Here is a 20326-nt window from a genome sequence, read left to right as displayed (position 1 = left end):
CACGGACTGAAGCCCACCAGGCTCCTCTGTTCATGGGATTTCCCAGGCGAGAATACTGGAGAGGGTTGCCATTTCCTTCTCCAGGGGAATCTTTCCAACCCAAGGATCAAACCTACCTCTCCTTCATTAGCAGATGGATTCTTTATTGCTGAGCCACCAGGGAAGCCCAATCACATGGTTACTGGCCTCAAACACAAAAATTTGCTATTCCTAGTGAAAAATGGAATCAGCTCATTTGAGTCACTCAGTCCTGCCTGACTCTTTGCAACCCCATGGACTGCAGCACGCCAGGCCTCCTTGTCCATCACCAACTCCTGGAGTTTATTCAAACTCATGTCCATTGAGTGGGTGATGCCACCCAACCATCTCATCCTCTGTCATCCCCTTCTCCTCCAGTCTTCAACCTTTCCCAGCGTCAGGGTCTTTTCCAGTGAGTCAGTTCTTCACATCAGGTGGCCAAAGTATTGGAGTTTCAGTTTCAGCATCAGTCCTTCCAATGAATATTCAGGACTGATTTCCTTTAGGATGGACTGGTTTGATCATGCTGTCCAAGGGACTCTCAAGAGTCTTCTCCACCACACAGTTCACAAAGCATCAATTCTTTGGCGCTCGACTTTCTTCGTAGTCTAATTCTCACATACATACCTAACTACTGGAAAAACCATAGCTTTGACTAGGTGGACCTTTGTTGGCAAAGTAATGTCTCTGCCTTTTAATATGCTGTCTAGGTTGCTCATAACTTTTCTTCCAAGCACCAAGTGTCTTTTAATTTCATGGCTGCAATCACCACATGTAGTGATTTTGGAGCCCCCCTCCCAATAAAGTCTGCCACTGTTTCCATTGCTTCCCCATCTATTTGCCATAAAGTCATGGGACCAGATGCCATGATGTTAGTTTTCTGATTGTTGAATTTTAAGCCGACTTTTTCACTCTCCTCTTTCACTTTCATCAAGAGGCTCTTTAGTTCTTCACTTTCTGTCATAAGAGTGGTGTCACCTGCGTATCTGAGGTTGTTCATATTTCTCTCGGCAATCTTCATTCCACCTTGTGCTTCATCCAACCCAGCATTTCTTATGATGTACTCTGCATATAAGTTAAATAAGCAGGGGGACAAAATACAGCCTTGATGTACTCCTTTCCCAGTTTGGAACCAGTCTGTTGTTCCATGTTCAGTTCTAACTGTTGCTTCCTGATCTGCATACAGATTTCTCAAGAGGCAGGTCAGGTGGCCTGGTATTCCCATCTCTTTCAGAATTTTCCACAGTTGATTGTGATCCACACAGTCAAAGGCTTTGGCACAGTCAATAAAGCAGAAATAGATGTTTTTCTGGAACTCTCTTCCTTTTTTGATGAGCCAGTGGATGTTGACAATTTGATCTCTGGTTCCTCTGCCTTTTGTAAAACCAGCTTGAACATCTGACAGTTCATGGTTCATGTACTGTTGAAGCCTGGCTTGGAGAATTTTGAGCATTACTTTACTAGTGTGTGAGATGAGTGCAATTGTGCAGTAGTTTGAGCATTCTTTGCCATTGCCTTTCTTAAGAATTGAAATGAAAACTGACCTTTTCCAGTCCTGTGGCCACTGCTGAGTTTTCCAATTTTGCTGACATGTTGAGTGCAGCACTTTCATAGCATCATTTTTGAGGATTTGAAATAGCTCAACTGGAATTCCATCACCTCCAGTAGCTTTGTTTGTAGTGGTGCTTCTTAAGGCCCACTTGACTTCACATTCCAGGATGTCTGGCTCTAGGTGAGTGATCACACCATCGTGATTATCTGAGTTGTGAAGATCTTTTTTGTATAGTTCTGTGTATTCTTGCCACCTCTTCTTAATATCTTCTGCATCTGTTAGGTCCATACTACTTCTGTACTTTGTCGTGCCCATTGTTGCATGAAATGTTCCCTTGGAATCCCTAATTTTCTCGAAGAGACCTCTAGTCTTTCCCATTGTATTGTTTTCCTCTATTTCTTTGCATTGATCACTAAGGAAGGCTTTCTTTTTTTTTTTTTTTAATTTGATCACTGAGGAAGAAGATATGGAATAGTTTCTGCCATATCAATAAACAAAGGATATCGCAGTCATCAGCAATTGCAGCCACCATGGAAGGTAAGCTAGTGAGCCCTGAGGGTCGTCAGGATGGAAATAGTGCCTGCAGTCTAGCAGCCATCAAACTGCAGCCTTTCCCTATGGTGAGTCCTGAGGGAGCGCAGACGTGCAAACAGACTGCTGGCCCCAGGTAGTTGAGGGCGTATCAAAGGAATAACCTCAGTAAGCCTAGTCTCTTGCATCCTCCTTTACGTAGAAAAGCGCTAAATTTCTCAACTTGCGATATCTGGTTTTCTTTAAGTTACAAAACATTTTTGACGTTCAGACTACCTACACTTGGTTGCAAAACTTCTGTGTAACCTGATCCCCACCTCCCTGCCTCCTCACAGTAGTTCTCTCAGGGTCACTTGAGCTGGTATCTCCCGGACTTGAAGTCCTAAAAATTCTCACCGAATGGAACATGACTCTCAACTTTAAGGCTGTGAATGGTTCTAAGTAGACACTGCCTTAGATTAAAAATAAATATGTATGCGCACGTATTAGTCTGCTATGTTCTGACTAGGCAGGTGATGAGATGCTCTTTAAGAAGAGTGAAGACCAAGGTTATTCAAAGGTGCTCCCTTAAGAAGAGTGAAGACCCAAGGGTACTCCGACCTCCCAGCTGGATCTGAGCCAGACCTGGCGCAAGATCAGGGAGAAGATCCTGGAAGAATGCTGCAGGTACATTTTTCCCAGTGGAAACGGTGGCTGGAGAGGAAGCCCCAGACTCCTCCAGCCAGTGCCCTTCAGCCTCAGACCTACCTGACTGGGAGCCAGACTGCCCAACCCAGCTTGCCTGAGCTGCAGTGCCGCCCTCCGCCGCACGGAGGCAGCGTGACCTGCAGCGCGGCGGCAGCGGCGATGCCCTCGCCCCTCTTGGCGGCGGCGGGCGGAGCCCGGCCCGCGGAGCCCTCGCTGATTGGCCCCAGCGCGGCCGCTGCCATGTTGGCGGAAGTGGCGCTCTCCGTGCCGCGGCAACTGGCTGTGGCTGCGGCTGCGGCTGCAGCTGCCGGGTCGGTGCGCACAGGGTCTTCCTTCTTCCCCTCGCCCGGGGTTGGCGCTGAGAGGCGGCGTCCGGTGGGATGGAGAAAAGTAGGATGAGCCTGCCCAAGGGGCCGGACACGCTGTGCTTCGACAAGGACGAGTTCATGAAGGTGCGCGCCGGGGCTGCGCTCTCGGAGCCGGGGCTGCGCTCTCGGAGCCGAGGCGGGTGGCCTGCCGTCCTTTCCCTCCGGGGCCTCCTCGGGCTGCTCTTGCGGGGTCCTGGGCCGCGCACACCCCGGATCAGCTCCCGGCGGGACCTCGCTGCCTTCGCAGTGAGTCTTTGGGCCTCAGGTGTGGCAGGGGCAGCCTTCTGTGAGAAGGCACTTCTGTGAAATTGTGCATAGTGACCAAAAGGCCTGAAGTTGTGAGCAAGTGGTTTCGAGCTAGGTGTAAAAGCTCCTGTTATTACCCGAGCCCGTTACCATGCAGTGCAGTCGGAATTGCCAGATCCTGGGCAGACAGAAGTTTGTCGACCGCCGCCTTGCACCTAGAAGCTCAGTACGAATGTATTGACCAAATCTCTGGACCCACGTCCCTACCCAGGGATTCAGTTCAGTTCAGTTCAGTCGCTCAGTCGTGTCCGACTCTTTGCGACCCCATGAGATTAGGTGGGTGGAAAAGGCAGTTGAAAGTTTTTCCTTAACGTTCGCCTAAAGTTTCTGAATGGGATATTTAAAAGATTAGAATCTTATTACTGATTTTGTTGCAGTACAACAAAACAAACCCCAGAAACAGAATTGCTGGATCGGATGGTAGGCCTATTTTTTAAAAGGTATATACACTTAAGGAGTATAGCATTATACTTCAACATCTGTATAACTACAAAGTGAGCACCATCACAAATTTAGTTACCAGTCATCACCATACAGTTGGCCCCCTTCCCCTCTGGTAACCACTAATCTAATCTCTGTATCTAGGAGTTTGTACTGTTTATAAGGTGAACTTGAAGTTGGTCTGCAGGTAAATATAGGACATAAGCTTACATAAACAGAATTGAAATATTATGGATATTAAAGGTTTATCAGGCACAGCCTTGAAAATGTCCAAGATTTGAATCAGAGCTGGGTGGAACTTTGCATATTTTTTTGGTGCAATGCTCTGGGACTGTACATACACCATCAAGAAATACAGTTATCCTTTATTTCTAAGGACTGAGGTTTTTGATACCACTTAGTGGATGCTTTCAGTGTTAAAAAGTTAAACGTTTTGGCTCAGTAGACACGTAAACTTTTGAGCAACTGAATTTAAGTCTTACTTTTCTTGTTTTTTTGATGACTTCAAGTCATAGTATTTTTTTTCTTTGTAGCTTCATTAGTTTATCTTTTTGATACTTGCATTCAGTTCACAGTATCTGGTTTTAAAAAGTATTTACATCTGTTCTTTTTTATAGCTGAGTAGTATGTACCACCAGAGAAGGCGATGGCACCCCACTCCAGTACTCTTGACTGGAAAATCCCATGGATGGAGAAGCCTATTGGGCTGCAGTCCATGGGGTCATGAAGAGTCGGACACAACTGAGTGACTTCACTTTCACTTTTCACTTTCATGAATTGGAGAAGGAAATGGCAGCCCACTCCAGTGTTCTTGCCTGGAGAGTCCCAGGGACGGGGGAGCTTGGTGGGCTGCCGTCTATGGGGTCGCACAGAGTCGGACACGACTGAAGCGACTTAGCAGCAGCAGTATGTACCACATGGACATGAGCTTGGGCAAACCTGGGGAGACGGTGAAGGCCGGGGAAGCCGGCGGCGCTGCAGTCCATGGGGTCGCAGAGAGTCAGGTGTGACTTGGGGACTGAGCAACACCGCATCTTCTTTATCCATTCCTGTGAACTTTTAGGTCGTTTCCGTGTCTTGGCATCTCAAATAGTGCTGCAGTGAATATTAGGGTGTGTGTCTTTTCAAATGATGAGTTTCTTCAGATATATGCTCAGGGGTGGGGCTGCTGAATGATGTGGTGGTTCTGTATTTAGTTTTAAAGGAGCTTCCATATTGTTCATAAAAAAGCAGGATAATGCCATTTGCAGCTACGTGGACGGACCTAGAGATTATCATACTAAGTGAAGTAAGAGAAAGACAAGCATGCCATTTACATCCGGGCTCTAATAAAGGTGATGCGTGCGCGCATGCATGCCCAGTCGTAAGCGACGCTTTGCAACCTCATGGACTGTTGCCCGCCAGGCTCCTCTGTCCATGCGATTCTCCAGGAAGGAGCCCTGGGGTCGTTTGCCGTTTCTTTATCCGGGGGTATTCTTAACCCAGGGGTGACGCTCACGCCTCCCGCGCTCCCGTGCTTCGGCAGGTAGTTGATTTACCGCAGAGCCACCTGGGAAGCCTGGGAAGTGATGGCAAAGGAACTTATTCACGAGGCAGACACGCAGATCTCAGCGTTAGATGTATGGTCCAGCTCAGTTCAGTCGCGCAGCCGTGTCTGACTCTTTGCGACCCCATGGAGTGCAGCACACCAGGCCTCCCTGTCCCAGAGTTTACTCAAAGTCATGTCCATTGAGTCGGTGATGCCATCCAGCCACCTCATCCTCTGTCGTCCCCTTCTCCTCCCACCTTCAGTCTTTCCCAGCACCAGGGTCTTTTCCAACGAGTCAGTTCTTTGCATCAGGTGGCCAAAGTGTTGGAGTTTCAGCTTCAGCATCAGTCCTTCCAGAGAATATTCAGGACCAATCTCCTTTAGGATGGGCTGGTTGGATCTCCTTGCAGTCCAAGGGACTCTCAAGAGTCTTCTCCAACACCACAGTTCAAATGCATCAGTTCTTCAGTGCTCAGCTTTCTTTATGGTCCAGCTCTCACATCCATACATGACTCCTGGAGAAACTATAGCCTTGTCTAGACAGACCTTTGTGGTTAACAAAGGGGACACATGGGGAGAGGTGATAAATTAGGAGATTGGGATTAACATATACACATTACTATATATAAAATAGATTAGCAAAGGTTTACTATATAGCACAGGGAACTCTACTTAGCACTCTGTAATAACCTACATGGGAAAAGAACCCAAAAAAGAGTGGATACATGTCTGCATAGAAACGACCTACTTTGCAGTACATCTGGAACTAGCAGAACGTTGTATGTCAACTAGAATAAAAAAAATTAAGTGATGTAGTTTTTTTTAAAAAAGCGTTTCCATCTGGCTCTTCTCCAGTGTGGCCATGTCGTCTATTTTATGCAGGCCATCTAGACCCAGGAATGATGTGCTCTTGTTCTTGTACAGTGATGTTTCTGCTTAGCCTCTGTAACGAAGGGCGTAATTTGAAAGGGAGTGCAGAGTGAACTTGCTGATCTCGAAACACTTTGTCCCATGTCCTGGCTGAGAGCTGTCCTGGAGCAAGGGGCAGAAGGAGAGCCTGATGAGAAGAGGTGTGATGGACAAAGCCAAGGCACAAGCAGCGATTAGGGGTTCGGCCTGTTCAAGAATCTCGGAACACAGAGAGCTTAACGTGACCAACTGTTGCCTCCTTCAAGGCTTCCTTCAGGCTCAGCACCAGCATTCTTTCTGACTTGCTAGCCCCACCATGTTTCTTGCTCTGAACTGATAGAATGCCTTTGGGAAGAGAGGCTTTGGAAAGTAGAAACCTCAGAATAAGTTCGAAAGTAGAACCTGATGAAGGAGAGAACAGACTGGGGAGGTGGCTGACATGGCAGCAGTTTCACATTCTTTCATGCCTCTGAGTGTGCTCTGTAATTTGTAGTGCTAACAAATGTGACCACTTCACATGTAAGAGAAAAATACACAGGACAGCTGCCCTGTGTCACATGTTGGTTCCTCGGCGAGACTCGGAGATAAAGGCTGCTTGCAGTTTCCTTCAGAGAGACATTTAGAAAGTTCCGGTCACATGGCAGAAATGAGAGAGAGTTTGCCTTCGGGGTTATATTTCTTAAGTCTGTCTGTGAGAAAGGTAGAGAATGTCCGATTTGCATTAGGAGAGTGGAGGTTACTCAGAAAAAATCCAGTCATTGGAAACTTCGTTTCCAGTCAAAGGAGACTGTCACACGTGTGATGAGGCCCTGTTAGGACAATCGCAGCAATCATTCATTTAATAAACAGGCACTCATTGATCACCTTGGAGAAGGAAATGGCAGCCCGCTCCAGTATTCTTGCCTGGAGAATCCCATGGACGGAGGAGCCTGGTGGGCTACCGTCCACCGGGTCGAAAGAGTTGGAGACGACTGAGCGACTTCACTTCACTTGACTTCACTTCAGATAAGATTTAGGCTTTTGAGTATGGTCACAGAAAGACCACAGTATGTGCTGAGAAACTGGACTTAGTCCAGAGAAGCTGGGAGGATGACCAGAATTGAGACGGGAAAAGTAGGACAGCTGGGTGGGCTGCGGGTCGCTCGTGTGCTGCACTGAGGGGCTTGCGCTGGATGAGCTGCGCTCAGCTGTGCAGCAGGGAATGACGCAGTCATGTCTGCTGCATTGAAGCCGTGTTAGAGGATGCCGTGCCACTGGTTACTTCAAGTTAAATTAGGGTTCTGTTTCAAGGGGAAATTATGGTGGATCTGAACTGATGAGCTAGTATTTTGGTTTGGGCCATTCTTGCACATGTATTTCAGCCCTAACTCAATGTCGTAGTGGTATCTCAGACTTTTAGGAAGTTATTTAATAAAAGCTTAAGAAACAACCAATTACCTTTCTGAACTCAGAAAAAAGAGGCTACTGAAAATGCTTCAGTGGTCCTTGTAAGATCCAATGAGAAATACAGAGCAGAGGACAGACTTGTGAAAGATGCAGGGAGATTAAAAGACGAGAGTGGCAGATGGTAGTAGGCTTCTATCGCTTGGTAATAGAGGTGGTGATGACATCACAGCCTTAGTTTTGTCAGCTTAAAAAATACAAAAATCCTTAGCGAGGGTTGATAGCCAACTAATACACGGAATAGGACATAAGATACTAGTAGTACGGGACAGAAGAGGCTGCTAACAAAGACAAGTGAGACCCATTCCCCTAGGGGTGCTGCTGAAATCTATCCTTCTATCCCAGCATATGATTCCTATTTTATAGAAAAAATAGTGCCATCGGGTGGGGACGTCGTCATCTTAACTGATGACAGCTCCCGTCCTGTGTGTGTGCCCATCCCCTCTCTCCTCCTCGCCTGTTTAGGAAGGGGTTTCCTTCCTGAGGTTGGTCCTTCCCACCCCACTCCTCCCCGAGCTTGCAGCCCAGACCCCCTGGTGCTCTCCTCTGACCTCACGCCCAGGGGCTTTTAAACACGCTCCTGCTTTGGTCTCTTCCTCTTGGCCCTCCTGCCTCTAGTCATTTCCATATCACTCTCTTCCGCATCACAGCCAAACTCTTGAGTAGTTTTTAATTTCTTATATGCTGATTGGCTATTTGTATATCTTCTTTGGAGAAATGTCTATTCAGATCCTTTGCTAATTTTTGAATTGGTCTGTTTGTCTTTTAGCTGTTGAGTTGTAAGAGTTTTTATACTCTGGATATTAGACCCGTGTCAGATACATGATTTGCAAATATTTTCTCCCATTCACTGGGTTGTCTTTTCACTTTTTAAATAATGTGTTTTGACACACAAGTTTTAATTTTGATTGTGTTCAGTTTGTCTGATATCTTGATGCTTTTTGTGTCAATGACTGCCTAATTCAAGGTCACACATATTCGCACCTGTTTTCTCCTTAGAGTTTTATTGTTTTAGCTCTTCTATTTGTCTTTTAATCTATCTTGAGTTGAACTTTTGTGTATAGATACCAACCTCACACTTGAGGTTGGTATCTAAATCCACTCTCTTCCATATGGATATTTTCTGGATGATAATGTGAGTCGCTGGATGCTTAGCAAACCCACAGCATAAAGTGAAACTTTGTGGTGAATGAAGTGCGGCAGCTGTTCTGCGCCACTGTGAGTTTGAAGCTGCTTGCTCCCATAGCAGAAGCTGCCTCATCCAGCATCCACACGCGCTCTAAGCCATTTTCTCCTGTGTGGCGCATCATTTATCCAGGAACAAACAGACAAATGGCGAATTGAGCACCAATATTGGCTAGTAGCATTTGTTAGAGCTCCAGCTCTGTGATCTAGAATGCCGTCATGAAGTTCAGATCTGAACTGCATCCATTTGGAGTTCATGCTCTCAGAGTAACAGGCCGAGTGCTCCGCGCAGTCATGCGGCGGGTCAGTACCTAGGCCGAGATGTCAGGCTGAGCCCTGCCCCCACATTCTTTCTGATTGTTGTGTGACTGTGAGTCTGTGTTATCTGAGGTAGTCTCAAGAAGTAAAAGAAGCACATGGTTTTTCACTAGGTGGCTGTGAAATTATAGTTTGGTAAGAAATTGCTTATCTGACACTGTTACAGCAAGTGTTTGGGTGATTAGTTAAGAAAGTCCGTTTTTATAAGTACTCTTACAGAATGGTGCATGTTGTCCTTGACATACGTGTACATCTGTTCTACACTGATGTGGCATGAAATTCTTTTCTCTGGAAATTTGTCAGTGAATTAGACTTTTTTGTTGTACTTTAAGTTGAATGAGAACCCTAAGGCATTTGCAGAGAATCTGGTGGAGAACCCTTCGAGATCCGTGTGGTCCTCCTTCCCACAGCGCTGCCTGGCTCGTGGTCATCTCGTATATCTAATGTGATTCAGCAACGACTGTCTTATCAGTTTCTCAGCAGCAGGTCTTTGCAAAGCATCTGCCTTAGTTTTCATGAAAACAGTTACCATTTTGTACTTATATTTTGTAGGTTTATACAATGTTTAATAAAATTATGTAATTTTGGTGATAAGTATAAGTGGCCTTAACAAGTCTGGGAATCACCATACCTGACACTTGATAACCAAACAGCTCAGTTAGTACCGAGGTCATAAGTAGACAGTGATTTGCTGTCTGTATGCCTGTGTGCCTACCAGGGGCATCAGAATGTTATAAAGGGAAACCGGGCATAAGGATTCTGTGAACAATGCTTGGAAGTTGGTTTTGAAAGATTTTGAACATCTTTTCAGTTGAATACTCAACATCCATATAAAATGTCAATACCAATTAATATGTATTATGAAAAGACATTGGAGTTATATGTAAAAGGAGAAAAATAGCTTAGAAAAGGTTTATTAAGATTCTGTGTATGTGTGTGATTCTGCGTGTGTGTGTGAACATAAAGGTCAAGGGTTTCATTCAAGGAGGATCCTACAACACTTACCTCCTCCCATGGACACATGAAATCAGTAGCTAAACCTGGAATAGTTTCCTCCTCTGAGCAACTCCTGCACATCTGGCCAACAGCCCACATCAAAGTGGATAGGAAAGGCTGAGACATGGTCTCACCGTCCACCCCACTCCCAGCATGGTGACCCACAATTGGAAGGAAGCTACCATCCCCAGCTGCTGCCTGAGAAGTGAAGGGTGTGAACCCTAAGCTTGGCACCCCTCCTGTAAAGACTTGCATCTGGGAGCTGAGCCCCCAGACGTCTACCTTTGAAAGTCAGTGGAACTGCAAGACCCACCAGGCTCATGATGGGAGAAACCGCTTTTGAAGGGCAGCGTGAATTTGGTCACCCTCCTGGGGACTGGCACGGGGACAGCAGCTGAAAAGGGTCCAGACTTTCTGTGAAAGAGGCTTATCTCAAAGCATCATCAGCCTAAGGGGCCGACCTCTAATTTAACACTCTCTAGGGGCTTGGCGGCGGGCAGGAGCCATCTTTGCTCTCTCTGCCTTGTTCCAGCCGGACAGTATCTCCTAGAAAGGAACTTGAGTACTTACCTGGTGCCCTGATGTTTGCAGTTGCTGCCCGGAGACGACTCTAGGCCACCCGGCTTTGGTGGCCAGTGAGGCTCACACTTGTAGGTCCCCAGTGTTCACTGCAGGATTATTTGCAATCGTCAAGCCACGGAAGCAGGCTTCGCACCCACTGAGAGGTGAATAGACAAAGAAGCCGTGATCCACACACTCCGCACACGCAGAGGAACATCATCCAGCCGTGAAAAGGAGATGAGCCTTGACTCCCCTGGTGGTCCTGAAACGGAAAAGTCACAATTTTACATGGCCTCCTGCTCGTTCCGCCTGTGTAACTCAGCTTGCTCCTTGCAAAGTCAATCACGTAGGTCACGTAGTCTCAGAAAGTGGGGACTCAAAACACTAGGAACTGGAGCTTATCTCGCCACCCTTGTCCTGCTCTCTGCAATTCCCCAGCCCCTGTAAACCTGCTTAATCATGCCTGTCCATGTAAAGGCCAGGCATCCCCCCCCGCCCCCCCCCCCGCCCCATCTTGACTGCTGTTCCCGGAAACTGCTTAGTTTAAACCAGCCTATTAGCAGCTAGTGTAGCCCGCCGTAGTCTGTCTGTGAAAACTCTGTAACGCCTTTGTTTGGGGCCCGGAGCTTGGAGTGTTAACTGCTCTGGGCCCGCTGGCGTCATAAATGTGAGCTCTCCAGCTCTCTGAGTGTGCTGCTTGATGTCTCGATGATTGGTTTCTGCGAAAGTCCAGTGGCTAAGGATCTGCCTGCCAATGCAGGGGGTGCGGGTTTGACCCCTGGTCCGGGACGATTCCGCCTGCCACGCAGCACAGGAGCCTCTGAGCCACAGCGGCTGTGCCTGTGCGCTGGAGTCCATTGCCCACAACAAGGAAAACCGCCACAGAGAGGAGTCTGCAGACGGCAACGCAGAGCAGCCCCTGCTCGCCACAGCTAGAGAAAGCCTGCCCGCGGCAGTGAAGGTGCAGCACCGTCAGGAACAGTAAACAAAGGTGTTTTTAAACAAGAAAGAAATCTTGCCATTTGTGGCAACGTGGATGGACCTTGAGGGCATTAATGCTACATGACATAAGTTAGGGAAAGGTGATCATGATCTCAGGTTTATGTGAAATATAAAAAACAAAACAAACGTTAACTCAAGGGTACTGAGGACAGGTTGGTGGTTGCCAGAGCAGGGGCTGGGGAATGGACGAAATGGGTGCAGGGGTCAAACGGTACAGACTTACAGCCCATTAGTTAAGTGACTCGTGGGGATGTGATGGAAGCATGGTGATTGTAGTTAATAATACTGTACTGCACATTTGAAAGTGTAAGAGAGTAAATCTTAAAATTTATCATAGCAAGAAAAGGAAATTTGTAACTGTGTGATAGATGATACCTCATCGATCCTCACAGTGAAAATATTTGGGAAAAAAATTCCAGAAAGTTTCAAACACAAAATTTGAATTTGCTGCAACAAATAGTTGGCAACTATTTGCATAGTATTTTCCATTATCTATATAACATTTACATTTTATTAGGTGTTATGTAATCTAGAGATGATTTAAAGTGCATGTAAGTACTGTGCCATTTTATATTAGAGACTAGGACATACTAGATTTTGGTGTCCTCGGCTGTCCTGTAAACAGGCCCCCATGGATGCTGAGGGATGGCTTTATTTATAGGTTGAAATTGTCACAGTGAATATTTGTTACTTTTAAAACTTAAGGGAAAAGAAACTATTTCTGTTTTGAGAAGAGCCTATTTAATGTGTGTAGTTAAAAACGAATGAAATCCCTTTTAGGATTTAGGCAGCAGGAGAGAATGCTCTTGGTCAGGGGCCTCCCTCTGGGCACCTTGATCGTGTGCAAGCGCCTTTATGTCCTGTGTGTTTAAAGGGCTTTATCCTGACAGCAGTTAACCTTTCAAATGAACAGAATGGTGTTTCTCTGTTATTCTCTCTCCTTTTATTTTTATATGTAAGATGTGATGTTGTTGCGATAATTCTTTTCTTCTGGCTTTATTTTCAGGAAGACTTCGACGTGGATCACTTTGTGTCTGACTGTCGGAAGCGAGTCCAGCTGGAAGCGCTTAGAGACGACCTGGAACTCTACTATAAGCTGCTCAAAGCAGCCATGGTCGAGCTCATCAACAAGGACTACGCAGACTTTGTCAACCTGTCGACGAACCTGGTAACCCTGGCCTGCGCAGCCCTGCCCGCCAGCGTGCTCACACAGGCGCTGGACACTTTCTTCCTCAGTCACGTTCATTCTTGACAGCTCTGAGTCTTTTTAGAAACCTTTTAGTTATTTTTTTTCCCCAGAAACTTGAAGGGATTGCTAATCTTATTAATAAAGGAACTAAGCTTTCTTGATACACATTTCTTGTTTTTAGTTTGGTTTGATGATTTTTTGAATGACTTATTAAGAAGTGTTGAAAAGTAAAGGATAGCAACACCAAGAATGTTTGTTTTTGTTAGTTGCTAATTGATTGCCATGAAATCTCACCAGCTTAGACTAATTTCCGAGAGCAGATGTCAACTCTTCTTAAGGAAATGTTTACTTTACTTTCAGGCACATGTGCTAGCCAGAGGTAGGTTGAGAAGACATTGGCCAATATTAATCATTAAGAGGCCTATTTTTACACATTTTATAAAAGTGTAGGAATTGTTTATAAGAAGCATATCAATTACTTGGAAAAGTTGCTTAGAAATACTTGAGTTCTCATGGTTGTGAAAGTCTTCTTCATATTTTAAGTCTGTTTGTCAAAAGACAAATGGAAAATAGCCATCTGTATGGGAATTTCAAGAAGCATTGAGAATAACGAGCCATAGTTGCTTTTGGGAAATACACCACTAAGATAAATGTTCCAGTAGGATTAGAAACCCTGAAAATTTTATTTCCATCCTGTTTAATTTGGATTTTTCTGAAGGGTTGTAATAATGCTTAGGAGAAATGTAGTCCATCAGACTTTCATATCAGCTGGTTGACTGTCATAAACAACAGATATAGCTATTTTTCCTGTTAGTTTTGTAAGTCATTAAAAATTTCATCCAAAGGCAAACTGTGCATAGGAATTTTTGACTTATTATGACTTTCCTTATTTTTATAGTTCTTGTATATCAACAGGTTTTTCACATGCAGTGAGCAATATTTATGGCAGAGGAACATTTTTGTTACGTGGTTGCTAGCAGAGTATAATTGTGCAGAAAGAATAGCCTAAGTCTGGTACGGCTCTGATCGTTAAGCGTAGGCTTCCCTGTTAATCCTGGCCCTGATGTGTTTGTGCCAACTTGCCTTTAGGTCGGCATGGACAAGGCCCTCAATCAGCTTTCTGTGCCTTTGGGACAGTTACGAGAAGAGGTTCTGGTAAGTCCCCAAGTAGCAGTGAACAATCTGCCATAAGGCGTCTTACACTTGTTTGCCTTCCCCGAGAATTCTTTTATTAATCTGTTAGAGTGTTGTTGGTGGTGTTTTTTAATGTTCCATGATTATAGGGTAATGCTTTCAAAATGTAAATGATTTGCATGTGATATTACAACCTAAGAAACATATTTGGTTTGAAGAAGGCAAATTCTCAAGAGTAGACACTTTTAAATGTCGGGGAGGAGGAGAAGGGTATTTCAAAATTTAAATTTGTTAATACCACCTCACCCAGTGGTCTCCAGCTTAGAACTGGCTTACTTATATTTTAAAATTTGTCATTTTACAAGTATTTTCCCAGACAATATTTTATATGTAGTTAGATTCGTGGACCAGTTTATACCAGCCATTTAACCCCTGATGTAACTGAAGGGTAATATAAATGTCATGTAATACCTAGTTTCTCTGAGAAGATCTCTCCCTTGGGAATGGAACTGTCTGCCTCTAAGCCATGAGAACAAGGACTTCATCCAGATGAACAGTGGAGAGGGAGTTTTGGTATCACCTCCGACAGAAAACTGTGCCGCCCTGTCCCCCTCACCCTCTAAGCTGTGCTGGGCACCTGGACCTCCATCCTCCCTTAGCTGTGAAGCACTGTGCCGTCACTTCCGGTGTGTGTCAGCGCTGGACCGTGCCGGACCCAATGGCCTTACGCACCTTGCCTTGAGACAGCAGCTGGCACACGCAAGGCTCTCAGCAGATAGTGTGATAACGAGCTTCTGCATGGATAAAGCTGCAGGAAATGCAGGACAGTGGGAATGTCAGGGCTGAGAAGTCCCGAGGAGGCCAGGCAAGAAAAAATTCGTAAAAGAGGTTGAGTTGTGAGCTGTGCCTTGAACTAGCAGGTTGTTTGAAAGTTTGTGTCTTGTTTGAAGTTTACAAAGCTTATTACAGTGCCTTTTGTTGGAATGGAAAAGAAAGAAGTTCTTGGTCTGCTGCTGGATTCCACACCAGCCGCTGTGTGGCCTTCCTGCCCCCTTTTCAGGACTCCTCTTCCTTCTCCCAACCTGTAGCCATGACAGTTCCCGAGCCCCATCCTTTATTAACCTTCCACTCTCTGAACTCTCTCCACTCTGCTGACCTGTGCTTGAACTTCCTCGACGGCTCTCATACCTTCAGGCTCTTGTCCTGCACTGCCAGCTGCCAGCCCCGCCTCCCGTCCCTTACTCTGCAGCTGTCTTTATGACCTTCCTTCTCCTCATCAACCATAGAGCTCACCTGCCTTTTTATTCTCAACTCAAGAAGCTTCTCTGGGATTCTGAAATCATTGAGGGATAAGACTGTTTCTGTCCAGTTCATCGTGTATCCTCATTGGCTGACAGTTGGTAGACATTTCATGGTTGCTGAATGAATTAATTCACTTTTCTGTAAAATCTTTGTGATTTGGCTGGTGGTGGTGGTTTAGCCACAGAGTCGTGTCTGACTTGCGACCCCGTGGACTGTAGCCGCCAGGCTCGTCTGTCCATGGGATTCTCCAGGCGAGAGGACTGGAGGGGCTGTCACGTGTGGTTCCTTCTGATCGTTTCTTTCGCCTCTGTTTTGGCCTGATTCTTCACATTTTGTTTAATTTTTTAGCTTCTGGACATGTTTCTCCACCTGTGAGCTGCCTTTTCCTGGCCCTTCTGTTCCTTACTCCTTGATTCTTAGTATCCTTAGAACAGCAGGGCGTCGTGGTGTGTCAGTGCTTAAGGATTGCTTAATTCCTGATAGAATCTAGTCGAACATCCTCCTAAATCAGCCCCCGCCCGTTTATTTCTGCTTCTCTCCTGAAGGAAGCCTGCTGTGCACTCGGGCGTACCCCCCAGCCCCGCGTGTGCCCTGGGAGCTCTGCCCCTCCACCCTCTGTCTTCTGGTGACTCCTCCCCTCCACCGTCGGCCCCTCAGCTCTCCACGGCAGACTCGAGTTCCATCCCCTGTGCCAGATCCTCCTGTTCTTTGATTCGGATGATTCTTTCTGTTCTCTGACCAAGTATGACGGTGATTGTATATGTATTGGGTTGGTGAGCAAGTTCCACTGGTTTTTAGGTAAAAATAAAAGCAGTTTTCATTTCGACCAAGAACTTTATTGAACAGTGTATTCACAGTTTTGTTCCACTACCTTCCGCTGTTTTTTCAGGCAGCTTCATAATTCCATCTTCCCAAAACTTTTCATATTTTTGAGCAAAGAACTGTTGCGAGTGCCTCTTATGGTCTTCCAGGGAATTGAAATTTTTCCATTAAGAGAATTTTGTAAAGACCAAAATAAGTGAAAATCTGAAGGTGCAATGTCTGGTGACTGTGATGGATGAGTCAGAGCTTCCCAGCCAAGCTGTAACAGCTTTTGCCTGGTCATCAAAGAAACGTGGTCTTGAGTTATCCTGATGCAAGACTGTGCGTTTTCTGTTGACTAATTCCAGACGCTTTTCATCTAGTGCTGCCTTCAGTTTGTCTAACTGGGAGCGAGTGCTTGTTAGAATTAATCATTTGGTTTTCCAGAAGGAGCTCATAATAGAGAGTTCCCTTCCAATCCCACCATGTACACAGCATCACTTTTGGATGAAGAGCAGCCTTTCGTATGATTGTGGTGGTTCGTTTTGCTTGCCCCACGAGCGCTTCCATTCCGCACAATTGTACAGTATCCACAGGGGAAGAGATGGTTGGATGGCATCATCGACTCAATGGACATGAGTTTGAGCAAACTCTGGGAGATAGTGAAGGACAGGGAGGCCTGGCGTGCTGCAGTCCACGGGGTCGCAAAGACAGACACAACTGAGCCACTGAGCAACAACAGCAGTCCAGTTTTCTCTCTCTGTCACAATTTGTTTCATTTTATCTTTTAAAACATCTAACTACTCTAATTGGAGGTTGCTTACTTTACGACATTGTGCTGGCTCGCCACACATCAGCATGAATCCGCCACAGGTGCGCTCATGTTCCCCATCCTGGACCCCCTCCCACTGCACAAGCTGTTTTTAAAACATTTTTTTGTTACTTTTAAGTAGAGAATTACCTGTGGAAATACGGTCAAGAAGGTTCTTTTTTCACTTCACTTATGTGGAACCCAAACATCAAAATGATTCACATAACCAAACTGGTACAAATGGTGTTCAGCAGTTGATTTGAATGTTTTGAGTATGTTGGCCATCTCCTGCATGGTATAAATATTGAGTGTTCTCAGTTAAGGTCTCAATTAAAGTGCTGTCAACTTCAACTGCTCATTTCAACCGTGGCGAAATCTATCCAGTTAGAAGTCTCCAGCACAGAACTTTGCAAGGCATTTTGACACTTGAGTCAGTCACAGCAGCTTCTCCATACACTGCACAAATCTTCCTTGCATTTCAGTTGTATTTCTACCTTTCTTGAAATAATAAAGCATAATACATAGAAAATGTTGAATTTTTTTCCTCCTTTGATATTAAAATGACTACACAAAAATTCAGTAGTCGTGATTTTTTTTTTAGTGCACACTGATATGACAGCTGTCACAGTACAGTCTTACAAAATTATTTCTAATGAAATTAAAGACAGCCAAGCACTACTAGAGCCATCTTATGATAAAAAGTAAGCTAACTTTTTTGCCAACCCAATATTATTATTCTTTTGGCCGTTAATCCTAGCTTTATATGTCATTTTGCCCTCAATTCATGAGTACCCTCAACAGCAGCTGTATTTGATATTATGTATTTTTGTCAATATCTACATAATACTGGCCCAAAGATAATTAAGTCACTTGGAATTTAATGTATAAGTTTCGTAATGCCACAAAACAGTTTCTGCAGTACGTTTTCTTTATTCTTTTAGAGTCTGCAGTCATCTGTCAGTGAAGGGATTCGGGCAGTAGACGAGCGACTGTCTAAGCAAGAGGACATTAGGAAGAAGAAGGTATCCTTGAGCGTCAGACTGGGAAGCATGGGCTCATGGTAGCACCTTGGCGCTAGCGGCACTGTCACGGATGCGGTGTGGTGTACTCCTCTTGGTACCTTTGCAGAAAGGAGTGTGGGACCTCCCTTTCTCTTTGGGCATCAGCATTCAGCCAAGCTCCGGAGGGGTTCAGCCGGAGCTGGAGCCCAGGTCTCCTCATTCCTTAGCTGATTAAAGTCCTATTAATAAGAAGGGTGTGGTGAGGTGACTAATTGAAGAAAAAGATGAAGAATATTGCATATTCTTCTTGTGCTTTATTAATGATAGCGTTAAGATTTAAATGTAGATTTCTCATGCTACGTGCCAGCTAAAAGCCTCATGTCTTCTCACCTTCTCACCATATGAAACTTTTTTTTTCTTCCCAAAACTGTTTCTATGCTTCTAATGTCATGTTAACTGTTTGAAATAAAGCAGAATTTTAGAGGTACCCAAATGGGCACAGAATTAACATTCCTCAGTTTTTCCAGAATAAGAAACAGTAATAACCGGTATCAGTGAAGCATTTTGCAGTTTAACAGGCATGAAACTAATTTCTCAGCACCCTCAGCAATTTTAGTGATTAGGGAGCAAGTAGGCCTCTACGGCCAGCTCTCCCGCTGTTCTGCTGCAGGTTGAAGGCTAGTGAGTCGCTCTCTCTTTCTGCCACGTTCGCTGCTTTTGTTTCCACTTCGTAACTGCGCCTCTGCATGCACCGCTTTTAATTTTTAGCAGTCTTACGTTTTGGTTTTATTTTCTGACTTTAATGGATATATAACATTATATATCCATTATTCTATGTATTATAATAATATATAATATATATCATATATATCCATTATTATTGGATATAATAGGATTAGAATTTGAGACAATTACCAGCTTTTGTCCAGAGATGTCAAGCATGTAGTGCCTTTCTAGAAAGGCTGTAAGCTCTATGAGAGCAGGGACGCTCTGACTGTTCCATTCCGTCGTGTCCTCCCTGTCTGGAACAATGTCTGCACAATAGGTGCTCAGTAACTATTTACATATTTTGTTTTGTCTTTTTTTAATTTAGTTTTTATTGGCGTATGCTTGCTTTCCACGTCTTAGTTTCCGCTGCAGAGCGAATCAGTCACACTGTGTCGCGTGTATCCCCTCGTCTCTCGGTTTCTCCCCACTCGGGTCACTGCAGAGCACTGACTAGAGTCCCCTGTGCTCTGCAGCAGGTGCTGGCAACTGTCTGTCTAATGACTGGCTTCATGGCTTTCTGCTCTTTTAAGGATGGGATCTTTTATACTGCTCAGCTTCTTCGATGGTGTTGTGCAGCCATGCCGTTGATGAATGGGCGCTTAAGCATATAATCATGTCATATACATGTAAACAGGGTAAAGATGATCAGAAGCTACGGTTACGACGTGGAAAAGGCTCATAAGAAGGGAATGTAGCACCTATAGAGGCTCGTTTAAGACAGGACAAGAAAGGAATAAAAGTGTGGGAAATGAGAAGACAAACAGTCTGGTTTTCTTCTTCTTTAACTATAAACTTGCAGCAGAATATTGAAAATGTGCTTCTTCTTGACACCTAAAATTAAGATTTGCGTTCTTGGGAATTCAGTTTTCTGTAGAAGTATTCAAAATATAGAATGCCCTACATACTCTAAGTTGACTTTTTGCTTTGTATTTCCCTGTATTTAGAATGGGGAAATAAGATGGTTAAGATTAAATATCGTGATAAGTTTTTTTTGCTTAATTATTATTTTATAGATATGTGTATTGCGGCTTATACAGGTTATTCGATCAGTTGAGAAAATTGAAAAAATCTTAAATTCTCAACATTCTAAAGAAACATCTGCTCTAGAAGCAAGCAGGTAAGTATTTTCTTTACTAAATATTACATAAATTAATACTTCACATCTAGCCTAATTTTTCTTTTTTTTTTTTTTTCTGTTAAAATTCATTTCTGAAAGAGAAGAAAAGCCAAGTCTGTGGTTCAGTGTTTTTGAGTGTAGCTTGTGGGAAGTGGAGGGTGTGAGACAGTAAAGTTTGTAATACATCCTTATAAAGCCTTTATGGTTATGGGCCGCAGTTCCAATACATCACTTCACAGGGAATCAGAGGAGTGTGTTTTATTGCAATAATTTTATCTTTGGAGTTGCCTTGTAGAAGCACGGGCAAAATTTTGTTGATCTTCAAGATGTGAAATAGCTTTCATCCTTCCTAAATTCA

The 20326-nt window shown here is 44.6% G+C and overlaps 1 protein-coding gene across 5 annotated transcripts in view; it reads left to right on the top strand.

The window, feature by feature from the left end:
• Nucleotides 1-3028: 3028 nt before the first annotated feature.
• COG2 (component of oligomeric golgi complex 2) overlaps nucleotides 3029-20326 on the top strand; it is a 43551-nt gene continuing 26253 nt past the window's right edge. For all 5 annotated transcript variants that reach the window (XM_027962397.3, XM_004021579.6, XM_027962395.3 and 2 more), the window contains exons 1-5: nucleotides 3029-3240; nucleotides 12852-13013; nucleotides 14124-14189; nucleotides 18024-18104; nucleotides 19865-19968. In XM_027962397.3, the coding sequence (XP_027818198.1) occupies nucleotides 3169-3240; nucleotides 12852-13013; nucleotides 14124-14189; nucleotides 18024-18104; nucleotides 19865-19968 (485 nt within the window). In that variant the 5' untranslated portion in view covers nucleotides 3029-3168. The remainder of the gene's footprint in view (nucleotides 3241-12851; nucleotides 13014-14123; nucleotides 14190-18023; nucleotides 18105-19864; nucleotides 19969-20326) is intronic.

The sequence above is a fragment of the Ovis aries genome, chromosome 25 (genome assembly GCF_016772045.2).
Source record: "Ovis aries strain OAR_USU_Benz2616 breed Rambouillet chromosome 25, ARS-UI_Ramb_v3.0, whole genome shotgun sequence".
Taxonomy (NCBI): Eukaryota; Metazoa; Chordata; class Mammalia; order Artiodactyla; family Bovidae; genus Ovis; species Ovis aries.
Note: the sequence above shows the minus strand (reverse complement) of the source record. Positions and strands in the feature narration are given on the sequence as shown.